This window comes from Citrus clementina, unplaced genomic scaffold (genome assembly GCF_000493195.1).
Source record: "Citrus clementina cultivar Clemenules unplaced genomic scaffold, Citrus_clementina_v1.0 scaffold_6, whole genome shotgun sequence".
Lineage (NCBI taxonomy): Eukaryota > Viridiplantae > Streptophyta > Magnoliopsida > Sapindales > Rutaceae > Citrus > Citrus x clementina.
The window spans coordinates 24,598,557-24,613,055 of record NW_006262139.1 but is presented as its reverse complement, the minus strand read 5'-3'; the positions used below and the strand labels follow the sequence as shown (position 1 = coordinate 24,613,055).

At 31.6% G+C, this 14,499-nt stretch overlaps 1 protein-coding gene and 1 pseudogene across 1 annotated transcript; one reads left to right on the top strand and one right to left on the bottom strand.

Moving 5' to 3' along the window:
* The first annotated feature begins 402 nt into the window (after window positions 1–402).
* On the top strand, window positions 403–6,500 carry LOC18039832 (FACT complex subunit SSRP1). The gene is made up of 16 exons (XM_006431026.2): window positions 403–556; window positions 1,169–1,354; window positions 1,809–1,914; window positions 2,158–2,294; window positions 2,531–2,614; window positions 2,702–2,796; window positions 2,919–3,027; window positions 3,245–3,331; window positions 3,411–3,503; window positions 3,660–3,857; window positions 3,933–4,078; window positions 4,224–4,371; window positions 4,715–4,813; window positions 4,897–5,076; window positions 5,811–5,889; window positions 6,008–6,500. The coding sequence occupies exons 1-16, from the start codon at window positions 503–505 to the stop codon at window positions 6,133–6,135; spliced, it is 1,929 nt and encodes a 642-aa protein (XP_006431089.1). The 5' UTR covers window positions 403–502; the 3' UTR covers window positions 6,136–6,500.
* A 1,164-nt stretch (window positions 6,501–7,664) lies between these two features.
* LOC112097420 lies at window positions 7,665–9,840 on the bottom strand (annotated as a pseudogene).
* Between the last annotated feature and the right edge of the window lie 4,659 nt (window positions 9,841–14,499).

Sequence of the window (14,499 nt, the reverse complement as noted above, 5' to 3'; positions counted from 1 at the left end):
CCAGCAGCATGATTATTTTCCACGCAAGCTGCCACTTACAAATGGTCTCTTATTATCTTCTAATTGTTGTCCTCATTAAAATTAAATTAAATGACGTGGGAAAATCGCACTTGCAATTGGCAAAGATGCTTACCCTTGGCATTTTTCTGCTCGTAATATAATTAAAAATTTACGACTGCATATGTTTATTTCCTTCTTCTGTGGGCTGGGCCAGATAATGAATTTATCACACAGTCAAAAGTCAAGACTCAATCAGGCCCTCGGTTTGGATCCAAAATCCAATCAACGGGCCTCCAATTGGGCCGGACTGACCCGCCTCGGCACAACAATACCGCCTTAACTTCCAGGTAGACTACTAAACGGTGACGCATAGTGATTATTAATCATTTGGCGCCACAAAGCTGTACGCACCCTTCCCTTCCACTTATAAAAAGGCAATCGTGCTCTTTCAGTTTGCAGTTGCACACGCACAGTTTCATCATCGTTCACTCAATTTGCAGAGATGACCGACGGTCCCTCCTTCAATAATATATCGCTCGGCGGCCGAGGTGGCACGGTAACGTACTATTCTCCCATTGTGGCGTTCAACAATTCATCGAAGCTTTGTTTTCTTATTGTTTCCTTGAAACGCTGTCGTTTTACCCGAGAGTTCTTCGAAACCCTTATTGTAGGTTGGTTAGGGAAATTTTTGGTTTTTTGACTTTTTTATGAAGGATCGAGGGGAAGTTGTGTAGTGATTTTAGATTTTTCTTGACGTTGGTGATCTAGTGTGTCATTGGAAACCCTAAACTTTTAGTCATAACCCTAATTAGTCCCTGCTGTTTTTTTTTTTTAAATTTTCTCGAAGAGGAAAAATGAGGGAAGAAATTGAAGGATTATCATTGTATTTTGTTTTTTCAGATTTTTTTTTTTAAAGGAAACCTTAATGTTATATTAAAGCTATATTCAACTTCATTAAAGAAAGGCTTTTTCTCTGGACAATTAAGTTTTGATAATTTCGTATGGTTCTGTTCCAAAAGGAACCCTAATTGCTTGCTTTCTAATGTCTTTCTTTCGTCGCTTTGATTTTGGTTATGAAACATTGCTGGAAATTCAGTGAATATTTGGAGATTGTGTGGCTTTTTAGAATATTAAACATCATTGTTGTTGCCATTGCTGTGTAATGCAGAATCCTGGGCAGCTTAAAATTTACTCGGGAAAGATTTCATGGAAGAAGCTGGGAGGTGGTAAAGCAGTGGAAGTTGATAAAGTTGATATTGCCGGGGTTACATGGATGAAAGTCCCTCGGACAAATCAACTTGGTGTTCGAACCAAAGATGGGTTGTACTACAAGTTCACAGGATTTCGTGACCAGGTATTTTAACGTTCTCTCTCTCTCTCTATTCTATTTTGTTTTTTTGTCCGATTCTGAAAGTTGGAATTGAAGGTTTTCAAAGTATTTGAAAACCTTAGTCACTATATAGAGTTATTATGATGTATATTTTTTTAAAATCCTATGTAGAGCTGTTATGAATTTAATGTAAATGAATGTAATTAACATACCTATTCTTATGGTTCCTTTTTCATTCTTCTTGGTCACTTGGTCACACCTAGTCTATTTTGACATTGATGATCATTTTCCAGTTTTGTTGCAAAGTTGCTTTATAGTTTGCATTTTACAAAATTCATAGTAGTTTTAGTTTTGTCTTCCACGTCCCTTGTGGTTGTCAGTGACTGTTATGGAGAGCTTTGATATGGGTTTATAAAATTCATAGTAGTTTAGTTTCATATTCCATCTAGTCTCACTGTTTTCTGTCTTGTCCTTGTAGGATGTTGCTACTTTGACCAATTTTTTCCAGTCCAATTTTGGAATATCACCTGAAGAGAAGCAACTTTCTGTCAGTGGTCGTAATTGGGGAGAAGTTGATTTAAATGGTCAGTGGCTTTGTTTATTTTTTCAAGTTGATGGTTCTAATGGGTTTCTTTTATTTCTTTTTATGCTTCTTAATATCTTTTATCTTATTGTGTGCTTTTGGTCAAATTTTGCACAATATTTCCCAAAGTTGTAACATTTTTGTGGTTACATGTTACGTTTATGTTTTGAGAGTTGGTCTCTTTGGTTGTATGGTCTGTGCCATTGTACTCATAAGTCAGTTTCCAATCTCGGGCTATCTTCAGGGAACATGCTGACTTTTATGGTTGGTCAAAAGCAAGCTTTTGAGGTATCTTTAGCAGATGTCTCGCAAACCCAACTTCAAGGGAAAAATGATGTCATCTTGGAGTTCCACGTCGATGACACAACTGGAGCTAATGAGGTTGGTTGGTTAACTTGTGTTGCTTAGCACATATTGTCTGAATGATCCCAGCAGTTTTTCTGCATTTGATGCTGATGGGATTCTAGCTACCAATGGGGAGTAAAATTTAGGCTCTTTTAATATGACGGCATAATTAATCGCAACTGTTTGTTCGTTTAAGCCTGCTGTTCAGTTGCAAAGTTATTGTGTTTCTTAGTATTTTATTTATTTCATTTTCCTTCTTTGTAATATAACAGAAAGATTCACTGATGGAGATAAGTTTTCACATCCCTAATTCCAACACGCAATTCGTTGGTGATGAGAATCATCCACCTGCTCAAGTGAGTTTGCTCTCGTCATGTGTTATGAGTTTGTGGGGGTAATCTTGTAATTGCTTGCTGATGTCTGGTGAATAAACCATTCGACAGGTTTTTCGTGATAAAATTATGTCAATGGCTGATGTTGGTGCTGGAGGCGAAGAAGCTGTTGTTACATTTGAGGGTATTGCAATCCTCACACCAAGGTATACATAAGAATACTCGTGTGCGACATTTATAGATGCATTTTATCAGCTGGGCCTTTCTATTATTCTTGCCTGCTTCGATTTTTCCTGATGGAAGCAATTTTTTTTATTTTTATTTAAAGGGGTCGGTATAGTGTTGAACTTCATCTTTCATTCTTGCGGCTCCAAGGACAAGCTAATGATTTCAAAATTCAGTATAGCAGTGTTGTACGGCTATTTTTGCTTCCAAAGGTAAATTTTCTCTTCTTTTCTTTTCTAGAATGTGCTTCAGTACTATTGAAAATATTTCTTACAATTTATTATAACTCCTAGGACAGAAGGACGTCTGAATCTTTTGCAAGTATTATTGTTGAATAACTATTTGATGAATACTTTGATGAATTCGAGTGTTCCGTGTTCAATACTGGTCCTTATAAAAACTGATGGGATTGTCTTGTGTTTTGAGCAGTCTAATCAGCCTCATACCTTTGTTGTTGTTACTCTTGATCCACCAATTCGTAAAGGGCAAACCTTGTACCCGCATATTGTCTTGCAGGTATAATTCATTTCATTGATTGATGCCAGCTCTTTGCTGTGTTTAAGTGTAATAATTACATTTACATTGATTTGTACAGTTTGAAACTGACTATGTGGTTCAAAGCGAGCTGTTGATGAGTGAAGAACTTCTGAACACAAAGTACAAGGACAAATTAGAGCCATCATACAAGGTAATTACTATTTTTACTATTACTTAATTTCTCAAAGCTTTGAGCTATTGCTTGGTAGGGGTTTCCTTTGTATTGGGACCATAACTGAACTATGGGGATCTGGGTTGCTAATATGTTACTTTTCCTTATATATTGCTGGGTGCTTTAAACTAACAGGGGCTCATCCATGAAGTGTTCACCACAATATTGCGTGGTCTGTCTGGTGCCAAAATTACCAAACCTGGAAAATTCCGTAGCGCTCAAGACGGTTATGCAGTGAAGTCATCATTGAAAGCTGAAGACGGTGTCCTGTATCCCCTTGAGAAGAGTTTCTTCTTTCTGCCTAAACCACCTACTCTTATCCTTCATGAGGAAGTTAGTTTCTAACCCCTCCAAATAGATGAGTTTTGTAGTCATGTGGTATCTGACCTTTCTAATTTCGTGTACTAGATTGACTATGTGGAATTTGAGAGGCATGCTGCTGGTGGCTCAAATATGCATTACTTTGATCTTCTTATCAGACTTAAAACTGAACAAGAACATTTGTTTAGGAATATCCAGAGAAATGAATATCATAACCTTTTTGACTTCATAAGGTCAGCACAAGTCTCTCTTACTCTTTCATGGATTGAATTATCGATCTGCTATATTTGGATTTTTTTTAATATTTTATTTGGATTTTTTTAAATATATTATTTGGATTTTTTTATATATATATTTACCTTGTAATTATTGGTTCAGTGGGAAGGGCTTGAAGATTATGAACCTTGGAGACATGAAAACCACAGATGGGGTGGCTGCTGTTCTTCAGGAAGACGATGATGATGCAGTTGATCCTCATCTTGAGCGAATTAAGAATGAAGCTGGTGGTGATGAGAGTGATGAAGAGGTAAACTCTTCAATCCATTTCCTAAAGCTTTTGCTCATGAAGTTTGCAGATGCTTCTGCTAAGTTTATATTGTTTGTCCATACATTTGTTTCTGTTATCTTTGGCAATAACTTATTACATTTTATCCCAACTGGAAAGATATTTATAATTTGAGACCCGATCTTTGAATTAATTACAATAAAGCGGATTTTTTTTTTTAAACGTAAACTCTTATCTCCTCCCTTCCTTCCTCTCTTTGTATTTCTCTTTCCACTTGATTGAAGGTGATTCAGCTATTAATGCTTTGCATATCTCCTTGTATTGGTACTATTCTTGCTTATTAAGACATTGTGAAATTATGCAGGATTCAGATTTTGTAGCTGATAAAGACGATGGAGGGTCACCAACTGATGATTCTGGGGAGGAGGATTCTGATGCTAGTGAAAGTGGAGGAGAGAAAGAGGTATTTTATCTCAAATCTTTTGGACTATAACTTATTTATTTTATTTTTTCTGAATCTCACTTGAAATTAATTGTTTCTTCCAGAAACCTGCCAAAAAGGAATCAAAGAAAGAGTCTTCATCTGTGAAGGCATCTACTTCCAAGAAGAAATCCAGGGATGGAGATGAAGATGGGAAGAAGAAAAAACAGAAAAAGAAGAAGGATCCGAATGCACCAAAGAGGGCAATGTCTGGTTTTATTTTTTTCTCTCAAATGGAAAGAGAGGTAGGTTCTTTTCTTCTATAGTTTCTGTCAACTTTTTATTTCTTGGCATTATGATCATACTGCTTTCCTCTCTGGGAAATGGATGAAAATAGTTGGAATGAATGGGTCTGTTAGGTTTGGTTGTGATGTAGTTTCTTTCTTGTAACTGCTCTTGGATGTCAAATTCTCAACTGCAATGAGCACTAAACTGTAGTATTATATGGCCACTAAAAATTATGGGAAGATAATGAGATAACTTTTGATAAATTTTTGGTTCATGTCGGAATGTTTCATTGTGTCCATACATTGTTCTTTCAGTTTGTCTAGAGAATGGGTAAGATGATCTGGTTAGGGTTTGCGTGCCTGATGGATTGTCGAGTACTCGTGTTTGAATATGATAGAAGTCCACTTATACGCTGCCACCATGGTTTTGCAATCACAGTTAACTGAAAAATTATGAAGAAAATATATGATGACTAGTATTAAATATGCAAAGATAAAAGATATCTATTTTTTCATTAGGTCTTTTAAATAATGGTCAGCGTCTAACATTACAATTTGAATGAGGATGGGTGATTACTAATTTTCTACTGTTGTTAACAGGATGAGGAAAAGTAATCCTGGAATTGCATTAACTATTCAAGTATCAAAGATATCTACTTTTTATTAGGTCATTTAGGTATTAATGGTCGGCGACTAACATTACAGTTTGGATGAGGATGGGTGATTACTAATTTTTTTAATGTTGTTTACAGAATATCAAGAAAAGTAATCCTGGAATTGCATTTACGGATGTTGGAAGAGTCCTCGGAGAGAGGTGGAAAAAGATGAGCGGTATGTAATAAATTTTGGTGATGCATCACTTGTAGCTGCACTTAATTTTGATGTAATTCTTAATTACAACTTTTAGAATCTGGGCTGTTTTACTGATGTGAAAAAATTTTCTATGCAGTGGAAGAGAGAGAGCCATATGAATCCAAAGCTCGTGCTGATAAAAAACGTTACAAAGATGAAATCAGTGGTTACAAGAATCCCAAGCCGATGGATATTGACTCTGGAAATGAGTCTGACAGTGCATAGATACCAAGAGCAAAGAATCACTAAATCATCAGTTTAGGATTGTCATGGACTTCTATCTTATTATTATGGGCTGCATTTTACATCTACCTTAAGCGTCTTGGGCAATCATGTTGTATAGGTGATTCTAACTGTGCCTAGATTACGGGAAAAAACTGTTACCTCTACATTTTGTTTCTAGTCTTGATGTATTTTTGCCTGTAGTAGCAACACATCCTTTGGATGTATGATGTGCTTACTGATTTCACAGTTGGCATGAGGGGGAATCAGTTCTAGTAGTTCTAAATATTAATGGGGTATTTTCCTGCGTCGAGCGTTCGTCCACCCCCCATAAAATATTACCCACATTTAGGTGGATTTTTTGTTTTTTTTTTTGTTTTTTGCTTGAATTCTAAATATGAATAGTTGAATTAGTCTGAATTTAGATAGAGTTGAATGTTTGAATTTGAATAATGTATTTATTTTTTAATTAAATAGTTAAAATAAATATTAAGTTTTTTTTTACTTAAAAAATTTAAAAATTAATATTTTTATATTTGTGTCGTTATAAATTATAAATGTTGAACAAATAATAAATATTTAAAGAACATAAATAAGATAATATCTTATGATTACATCATATCAATATACTATTGTACATAAATCACGTTCAATTGAAAATAATTTTTTAATATTCTAAATTAGTATATGTTAATTAGTTTTATTGTAGTTTATAATTTTTTTATATGAGAAATATTAATAAAAAATTATAAAGATAAATAATGCTAATTTAAAGAAAATAAAAAGATAAAATAATGAGTCTCTTATTATATTATCACAAGTTATGGAAATAGGTAATGATGTTAATTATTAAATTATATTTAAGTAAGGATGAAAATTAATTAATTAAACAATGATAATTTAAAAAATATTTTTTAATGATATCATCCTGACTTTTTAAATTAAGTAAAAAATAATTTAATGATTAAAAATTTCAATTAGTTAAGTAATAAATGAGTTTAATGACTTAACTAATTGAAATAAAATTAATTAAGTCATTAAATTAAAAAAAAAAAAACAGCCCCATAGTTATTTATTTTGCAATTGATATGTTATGGATGTAATAAATAATAATGATGATGAAATAGAAACTTTGAACCACGTGAGTGATTTTATTTGATGAAAGGCTGTATCAAGGTTAGATTATTTCTCCGAAGGCTTTCTTTTGGTGGCTCTTACTTATTTGATATAAGAGATTGTGGATGTTCCATCAGGATGTATATTTATATCTTGTATATAAGAGTTATCTATTTATATTATTAGTGTCAGATATAATGAATAGAATAAGTTTACACGTCATAGAGGGAAAGTTGGACACTATGGCAAACACAAGAGAAGGCACTAGTAAGAAACACAGGAGTCACAGACCTTTAAAATCAACGTAAACAATTGAATAATTGTTCCTTATTATCCTCCATTTAAACATATAAAATCATCAAATATGCACCTAAAATCAATCATTTCGGGTTCTATCTTAATTCAAGAGGAAGGTGCTAGCATTCCTTGCCAGAATAGCAGTTAAGTGCACCAGGAAAGCGTGTGAGCCTGGTTACATATGTTCCTGGCCTTGATTTGAATAGCTGCTTCCTGCTGAATAGCAGCTTCTGTTTTGTATCACCAGATTGATTGAAAAAAGCTCCATTCATGAATAAATCTCCCTCTGATCTCCAAATCCAGTGCTTCCATTCATCATATATTCATTTGCAGCGTAGTCTCTCTTGGTCACCTCTTTGGCTGAGCTGTCATCTGGTGCAATGAACCTGTCACCCTGGCTCGTAATGGTTGGGTTTTTGCAGCCACCAATTGCATACATTTGCCAGTGAGTGTAGTCATTGTTCACAACATGGAAGATTCCCAATCGACATCTTGGCATTCTTTGAATCAGGCCCCGACCAAAATGGTTGTATGCAATTGTCACTTGCATCATTTTATCTGGTGCGTAGCTATCGCTTGCACCCAGTAGAATCACCTGCACTCGCAGGAAAAATATAATGAATGCTATGTCCATGAAGGATCACATTCTTCACATGCTGTATCATAATTCCAGCCCCATAAGCAATGTGCACATCAGCTCCACGAGCATCAATGGTCTTGTCATTAGTCATTATAAGCTCTTGTGACAACTTAATGTGCATGTCACGAGCAAAGATAATCCATAAGGGTCCGTTTTGGATCACTGCGTGGCATAAAGTCCCCGGTTTAGAATTTATAAAATCATTGTCAGAACTATCAGTCACTATATAGATTGGTCCTTTCTGTCCTCCAGTGATCTTGTGGCCGAAACCAGGCACGCAGTCAGCGAGCTTGGGGCGGTAGTTGGCCCAGTCTTTCCAACAACGCCAGCAACGGTCTACTGGGTTTGTTGCTTGGCATGGTCCCCAATATTTCCCACGCCTCAACATGCTCCTCATTGTACTGTTTACTTCCAAGAATCTGTACAAACCGGGCTCCTTAATATAGGGGCTATATTGTTATAATTATAAACTAAAGTGGGTTAAAGTGTAGATAATATTACTTTGAAGGTTTGGTTTTATGAAAAGACAAACATAACCTAGCCGGATGATTTTGCATTAATTGATAACTACTATAGAGGTGAAAGTATAAAAAGTTAAAAACATCTCATTTTCTGATAAATTTGTGAACCTCGGTATGGTTTTGTTACGGTACAATACTGATAGATTATAATGATATTCAGGTTACTTCTAGTACAAATTAAAGTGATCATTGATAATTGCTTGGGGATTATGATCATAGGCCTCAATGGTGGTGTCCATGGCTTTTTCATCTTGCTGCCGCTACACGTCATCAAAATCAGTGATATTAACCGACAGGCAGTGAATGGAGGTGGCAAGAGAGAAGAGCAAGATCAATCTTAACCTGGCCAACTCCATAATTAATTTATTAATTGATTTTACTCGCGGGATTTTTTACATTCTCTTTATATATATATATATATATATATATATAAGTTTTGTCAGCAAACTTAAGTTTAACTTACAATGTATTACCATTAGATTGTGAGTAAGTAATAACAAAATTAATTAAACTGTTTACTTTTGATAGTATATTGACTTCATCTTTTGTTGAAACTTAAAAATTTTACTAAAAATTATTCTGTTATTTAAGTAAATTGCTATAAATTTAATTTTTTTTAACATTAACAAGAATTAATAAGTTAATAGATGCATAATATTAAATAACTGAAATTAGTTGTAGAAAAATTTAAAGTATTTTGTTTATGATAATAAATTAGCTACTATTGTTTTACAATTTCTTTAAACTTAAGTGGAGGATAGGAAGAGAATTCTAATTCAAATTTCTAAATCCAAATCCTGAAAGGAAAAACATTATATATGCATTTGACTTTTTGTCAGAAAATTAATAAACTTAACTCCTCTTACTTTTTCTAAAAAATAAGAAATTGTCTATCCAAAAACATAATGGTTTTCTTTATAACACCAAGAATATACGATATATTCTTTTATTTATTTATTTATATTTTTAAAGAAAACCAAATCTGGGAGTGGGATCGTCAAAATTGTCAGAAGGATCAGTCACCTTATAATTTTTTTCACCCTTTCCTTCTGGTAGCTTTATTGCTGAAACCAAGCACACAACCTGCCAGCGCCTATCGATCTTTTGCCCAGTTTCTCTTTGCAATGCCAACATTTGTCAATTGGGTTTGTTGCCTCACATTGCCCTAATTTTGCATTCAACAAGCCCTTTTCTAACAGTAACCTACTTTGAGAAGCTGCAACCCATAAAAAAGAGCATTGTAAATATTAGGCATCTTGTCGGGAGGAAAGGCTACATCTAATATCGAACAAATGATTTGAGTGATAAGTCCTAGTTTTTTGTTTGCGAGAGCGGAAATCCCAGGACTAGAAGCAGTAGGATTTATTCTCATATATATATATATATATAGAACAGTTTAGTTCGAAATCTATATTTTTGAAACGTGCTAACGCCTATAGGTAGAAGTTTTTAGTCTTGGTAGTATTGTTCACGTACTCTTGAACTTTCATGTTCAAGTTGCTGGCAACAGCTACATGGTTTGAATCATAGTACTACTTGGTGGTTTGCATACCTCGTCGACCTCGGCGATATTAGCCGATAGGCAAGGGATCAAAACAACAAAGGAGAAATGAAAGATTAATCTTAGCCTAGCTAGCTTCATTTTTATTTTTTATTTTTCAAATATTTTATTCTCATGTACAAAAGTTCGAGATCTGTAGGATTGAACTTCTTGCTTATGATTTGATGAGATGTGGTTAGTGTGCTTATATACTAATTTTGAGAAATTTTTTTTGTGGCTCTAAGTTCTAATTGCTGCGCAAAAAAATGAGAGCCAAGTTCACTTAATGGTTATAGTATAACATAGTAATTAAGATCCTATTTAATTGAACGAATAAATCTCAATACCATTATTATTAGAATTATCAGGAATCAATTTACTTTCTTTTAAAGAAAAGCATCAAAATTATAAAATTTATTTAAGCACGCTAGTTTATCATTAATGATGATTCTTAATTATAGGTTAAGTTTTTCTTAATGCCTAATTACTTATCCTATGATGTAAGTTGAACCTATCAATTCGTTAGTATTTAAAATCTTGAAGACTTTTAATTTTAGCTCTAATATAGGCTTGCATATGTAGTTTAGTATTGGATTTGGTCATGGTGATAAATTCTTTAACAATTGAAAGAGAGATAAGAGAAAGGAATCATCATTATTATCTTAATATGATACAACAAGCAACAAATAAGAGAAAATGAGGGAAACTATTTTAACACATAATTGATAAATCTTGATTTTTTGTTTTTCAAGAAGAAGAGAGTAAAGAACTAAAGAACTAATTAAAAGAGATAACATTTGTATTTAAAAAATTTCATAATCTTGGAAGGAAATTTTAAGGTATTTAATGATAAGTTGATTGTTAAAACAACTTCAATTTTTTTTTTTCGAGTCAGCAGGGGCTTCGGCCTTCTTGGCACGATATATTACGCACCAATGCAAACCAGGCTCTTCAATATAGGGGCTACATTGTCATAAATATAAAGTAAACGAGTCAAAGAGCAAAAGCTATTACTTTGAAGGTCCAGTTTTATGAAAGGACAAAAATAGGGGCATGTTGTGCTAAAAAGTTTAAAACATCTCGTTTTCTGAGAAATTTGTGTATCTCGGCATAGTTTTGGTTGTTGTTAATATCGACAAATTATGACGATATTCAGCTGATTTCTTATGTAAATTAAAGTCATCGATGACTGCTTTAGGATTAGGATCATGAACCTACATGGTGGCATTTTGCCACATTTCATCAAAATGGATGATATTTGCCGACAATCTGTGAATGGAGGTGGCGAGGGAGAAGAATAAGATCAACCACAACCCGGCCAACTCCATAATAAATTTATTAATTGATTTTACTCATGTAATTTTTACTTGCCAGCAAGCTTAAGCTTAATTTAACTTACAGTGTACTACCATTAGATTATAAGTAATAATAAAATTAATTAAACTGTTTACTTTTGATAGGATATTGAATTCATCTTCTGTTAAGAATTTTAACTAAAAATCATTTTGTTATTTAAATAAATTACTATAATTTTTTTTCTTTTGACATTAGTAAGAATTAATAAGTTAATAGAGGCATGATATTATACAACTAAAATTAGTTATAAAAAAAAAATTAAAGTATTTTGTTCATGATAATAAATTGGCTACCATTATTTCACATTTCTTTAAACTTAAGTTAAGGAGAGTAAGAGAATTCTAATTCAATTTTCTAATTCCAAATCTTGAAAGGAAAAACATAATATGTGCATTTGATTTTCTTTCAGAAAATTAATAATCCTAACTCCTCTTGACAAAAATATGTTTCTAAAAAGCAAGAAGTTGTTTATCCAAACCATAATGATCTTCCCTTATAACCACTAAGATTATACGATATATTCTTTATTATTATATTCTAAAGGAAAACCAATCAAGTGGGGAGTGGGATCGTCGATATTCTAAACTCATGTATAGGATTCCTAATTGGAGTCTCATTAGGATTAATCATCAAACTACATAATATAAACTCAAAATTCTCCTTTATTATAACATATGTTTGGAACTGAGAAATATTTTCCGATAACTTTGGTGCTCTTTATTTAATAATTTTCTTAATTTTTATTTTTTAGGTTATGTCGAGCGAAGTTGTGATAAAAAAACTAAGTGTGGTCGAGGTAGACTGTTGAAGAATAAACAAAATAAAAAAATAAAAAAAATGCTCTAAAAACTTATTGTAAAACAAACTCCTAAACATCCCTTAGGTTTCGAAGCAGCTACGAAAGTTTTGGCACAATGGCATTATAAGAAAGGAAGAACTAAAAAAGGAGATTGTGAGAAATTTGTTACATCTTCATTACCATCATTGTCCAAAAATCGTTCATCATTTTTGTTGAAGGATTTTGAGATTCCGGGACCAATACCAAACCTCGATGAGTTGATTATGAATCATAGTCTCTTTGCAAAATTCTATGATGACTTACCCGAAATTGAGGATTAATTGATGTAATTTTCATTATTAATTTCTTATATATAATTCTCTTAATCCCCTAAAGATTGAAACACGCATGATTGTAGTCATTAATTTTCTTGTTTCGACCCAAAAATGTATAAATATAATATAAAACTTGTAAATTAACAATAAGTATTAAATAAAACATAAATTAAGTTAACAAAACATAAGATTTATAAATGAGAGGTAAAACAAATAAATTAACATAGAAATGGTAAATTAACGTATTATTAGTAAAAAAATAAAAATTTATAAATTTAACATAAAACTTATAATCAATGTTAAGTGTAAAATAAAACATAAATTATGTAAAGAAGAAGTAATATTTATAAATGGAGGGTAAAATAAGTAAATTAACATAGGGTGGTAAATTGGTGTATTATTGGTAAACAAAACAAAAACTTACAAATGTAATATAAAACTTGGAAACCGATAATAAGTGTAAGATAAAAAATAGATTGTTAATTAGAATATAAAACTTGTAAATGAAAGCAAAAAAGAAGTAAATTAACATAAGAGTGATAAAATGGTATATTATTTGTAAACAAATAATAAAAAAATACAAATATAATATAAATCTTGTAATCAATATTAAGAATAAAATAAAACATAAATTTTGCAAAATGGAACATAGGACTTTTGAATAAAAGGTAAAAAAAAAAATTAACATAGGAGTGGTAAATTAACATAAAAAAAAATATAAAACTTGTAAATCAACAATAAGTGTAAAACAAAACATTAATTGCGTAAATGAAATATAAGGATTGTAAATAAAAGGTAAAATAAGTAGATTAGTATAAGAATTATTGAAAAACTAAAAACTTACAAATGTAAAATAAAAACCCTTTTTTAATTATGATTTTCTTATAAATTTTCTAATTTTGTTTCTAAATTGAACATGATAGTTTAAGTTGAGGTAAAACATGCGATGATGTACATAAAACTTTATGCAGGATAAAACTTGTTCTCAAAATAGGATTTCAAAAAACTATTATTTTCCTGTTTTCAAAGTTGTTTGTAAGATAAGGTATTTTGTATCTATCCAAAAGCCCCCGACAGTAATTCCAAATGATCTTTAAGTACAAGTAAAAAATAAAAAATTAAAATTATATGAAGTATGTATAAAACATAAAATCAAATCCAATTTTATTAATATATCATATATGTCTAGTAACATAAGAATATCTTTTTTTTTTCAGCTTAATCCACATAAAAATAATTTTTCTTAATTAACCTATGTAGTGAACAATACTATGATAGAAAATTAAGAAAACAAATATGGTAAAAATTAAAAAATTAATGTATTTGTAAAATGAATTCCGAAATTATGGTTAGACAAATTCAATAAAACTTATTCCAATTGTTTTCATAACAATTTTTTTATTTTCAATTGAAGAGTGGTTTTTCTTTAATTAAATCAAATTGATAAACTATTTTTTGTTTACTGTTGTTTTACTTTAATGTTGATTTATAAGTTTTATAATATTCTTACAAGTGTTTGTCTTGTTTGTAATTTTAAAACATCAATTTACCACTTTTATATTAGTTTACGTCTTTTCCTTTCTATTTACTAGGTTTTATATATAATTTACAAAATTTATGTTTATCATGATATTCATGCTGTAATTTTAATCACGGTATTATAAAATTTTCCCTAATGAAAAGAAGTAACACTCACAAAGTAATTAATTAAACAAACAAATTAATTATCAATGGTAATGATTAACTATTAAATAATGAAAAATTTTATTAATTTTGTACATCCA

Excerpts from the sequence above, each read along its gene's own strand:
- LOC18039832 (XM_006431026.2), top strand. The coding sequence starts at position 503 with ATGACCGACGGTCCCTCCTTCAATAATATATCGCTCGGCGGCCGAGGT. Across the intron at positions 1,915-2,157 it reads GGGAGAAGTTGATTTAAATG|GGAACATGCTGACTTTTATG; the intron begins GTCAGTGGCTTT and ends GGCTATCTTCAG. Across the intron at positions 2,615-2,701 it reads AGAATCATCCACCTGCTCAA|GTTTTTCGTGATAAAATTAT; the intron begins GTGAGTTTGCTC and ends ACCATTCGACAG.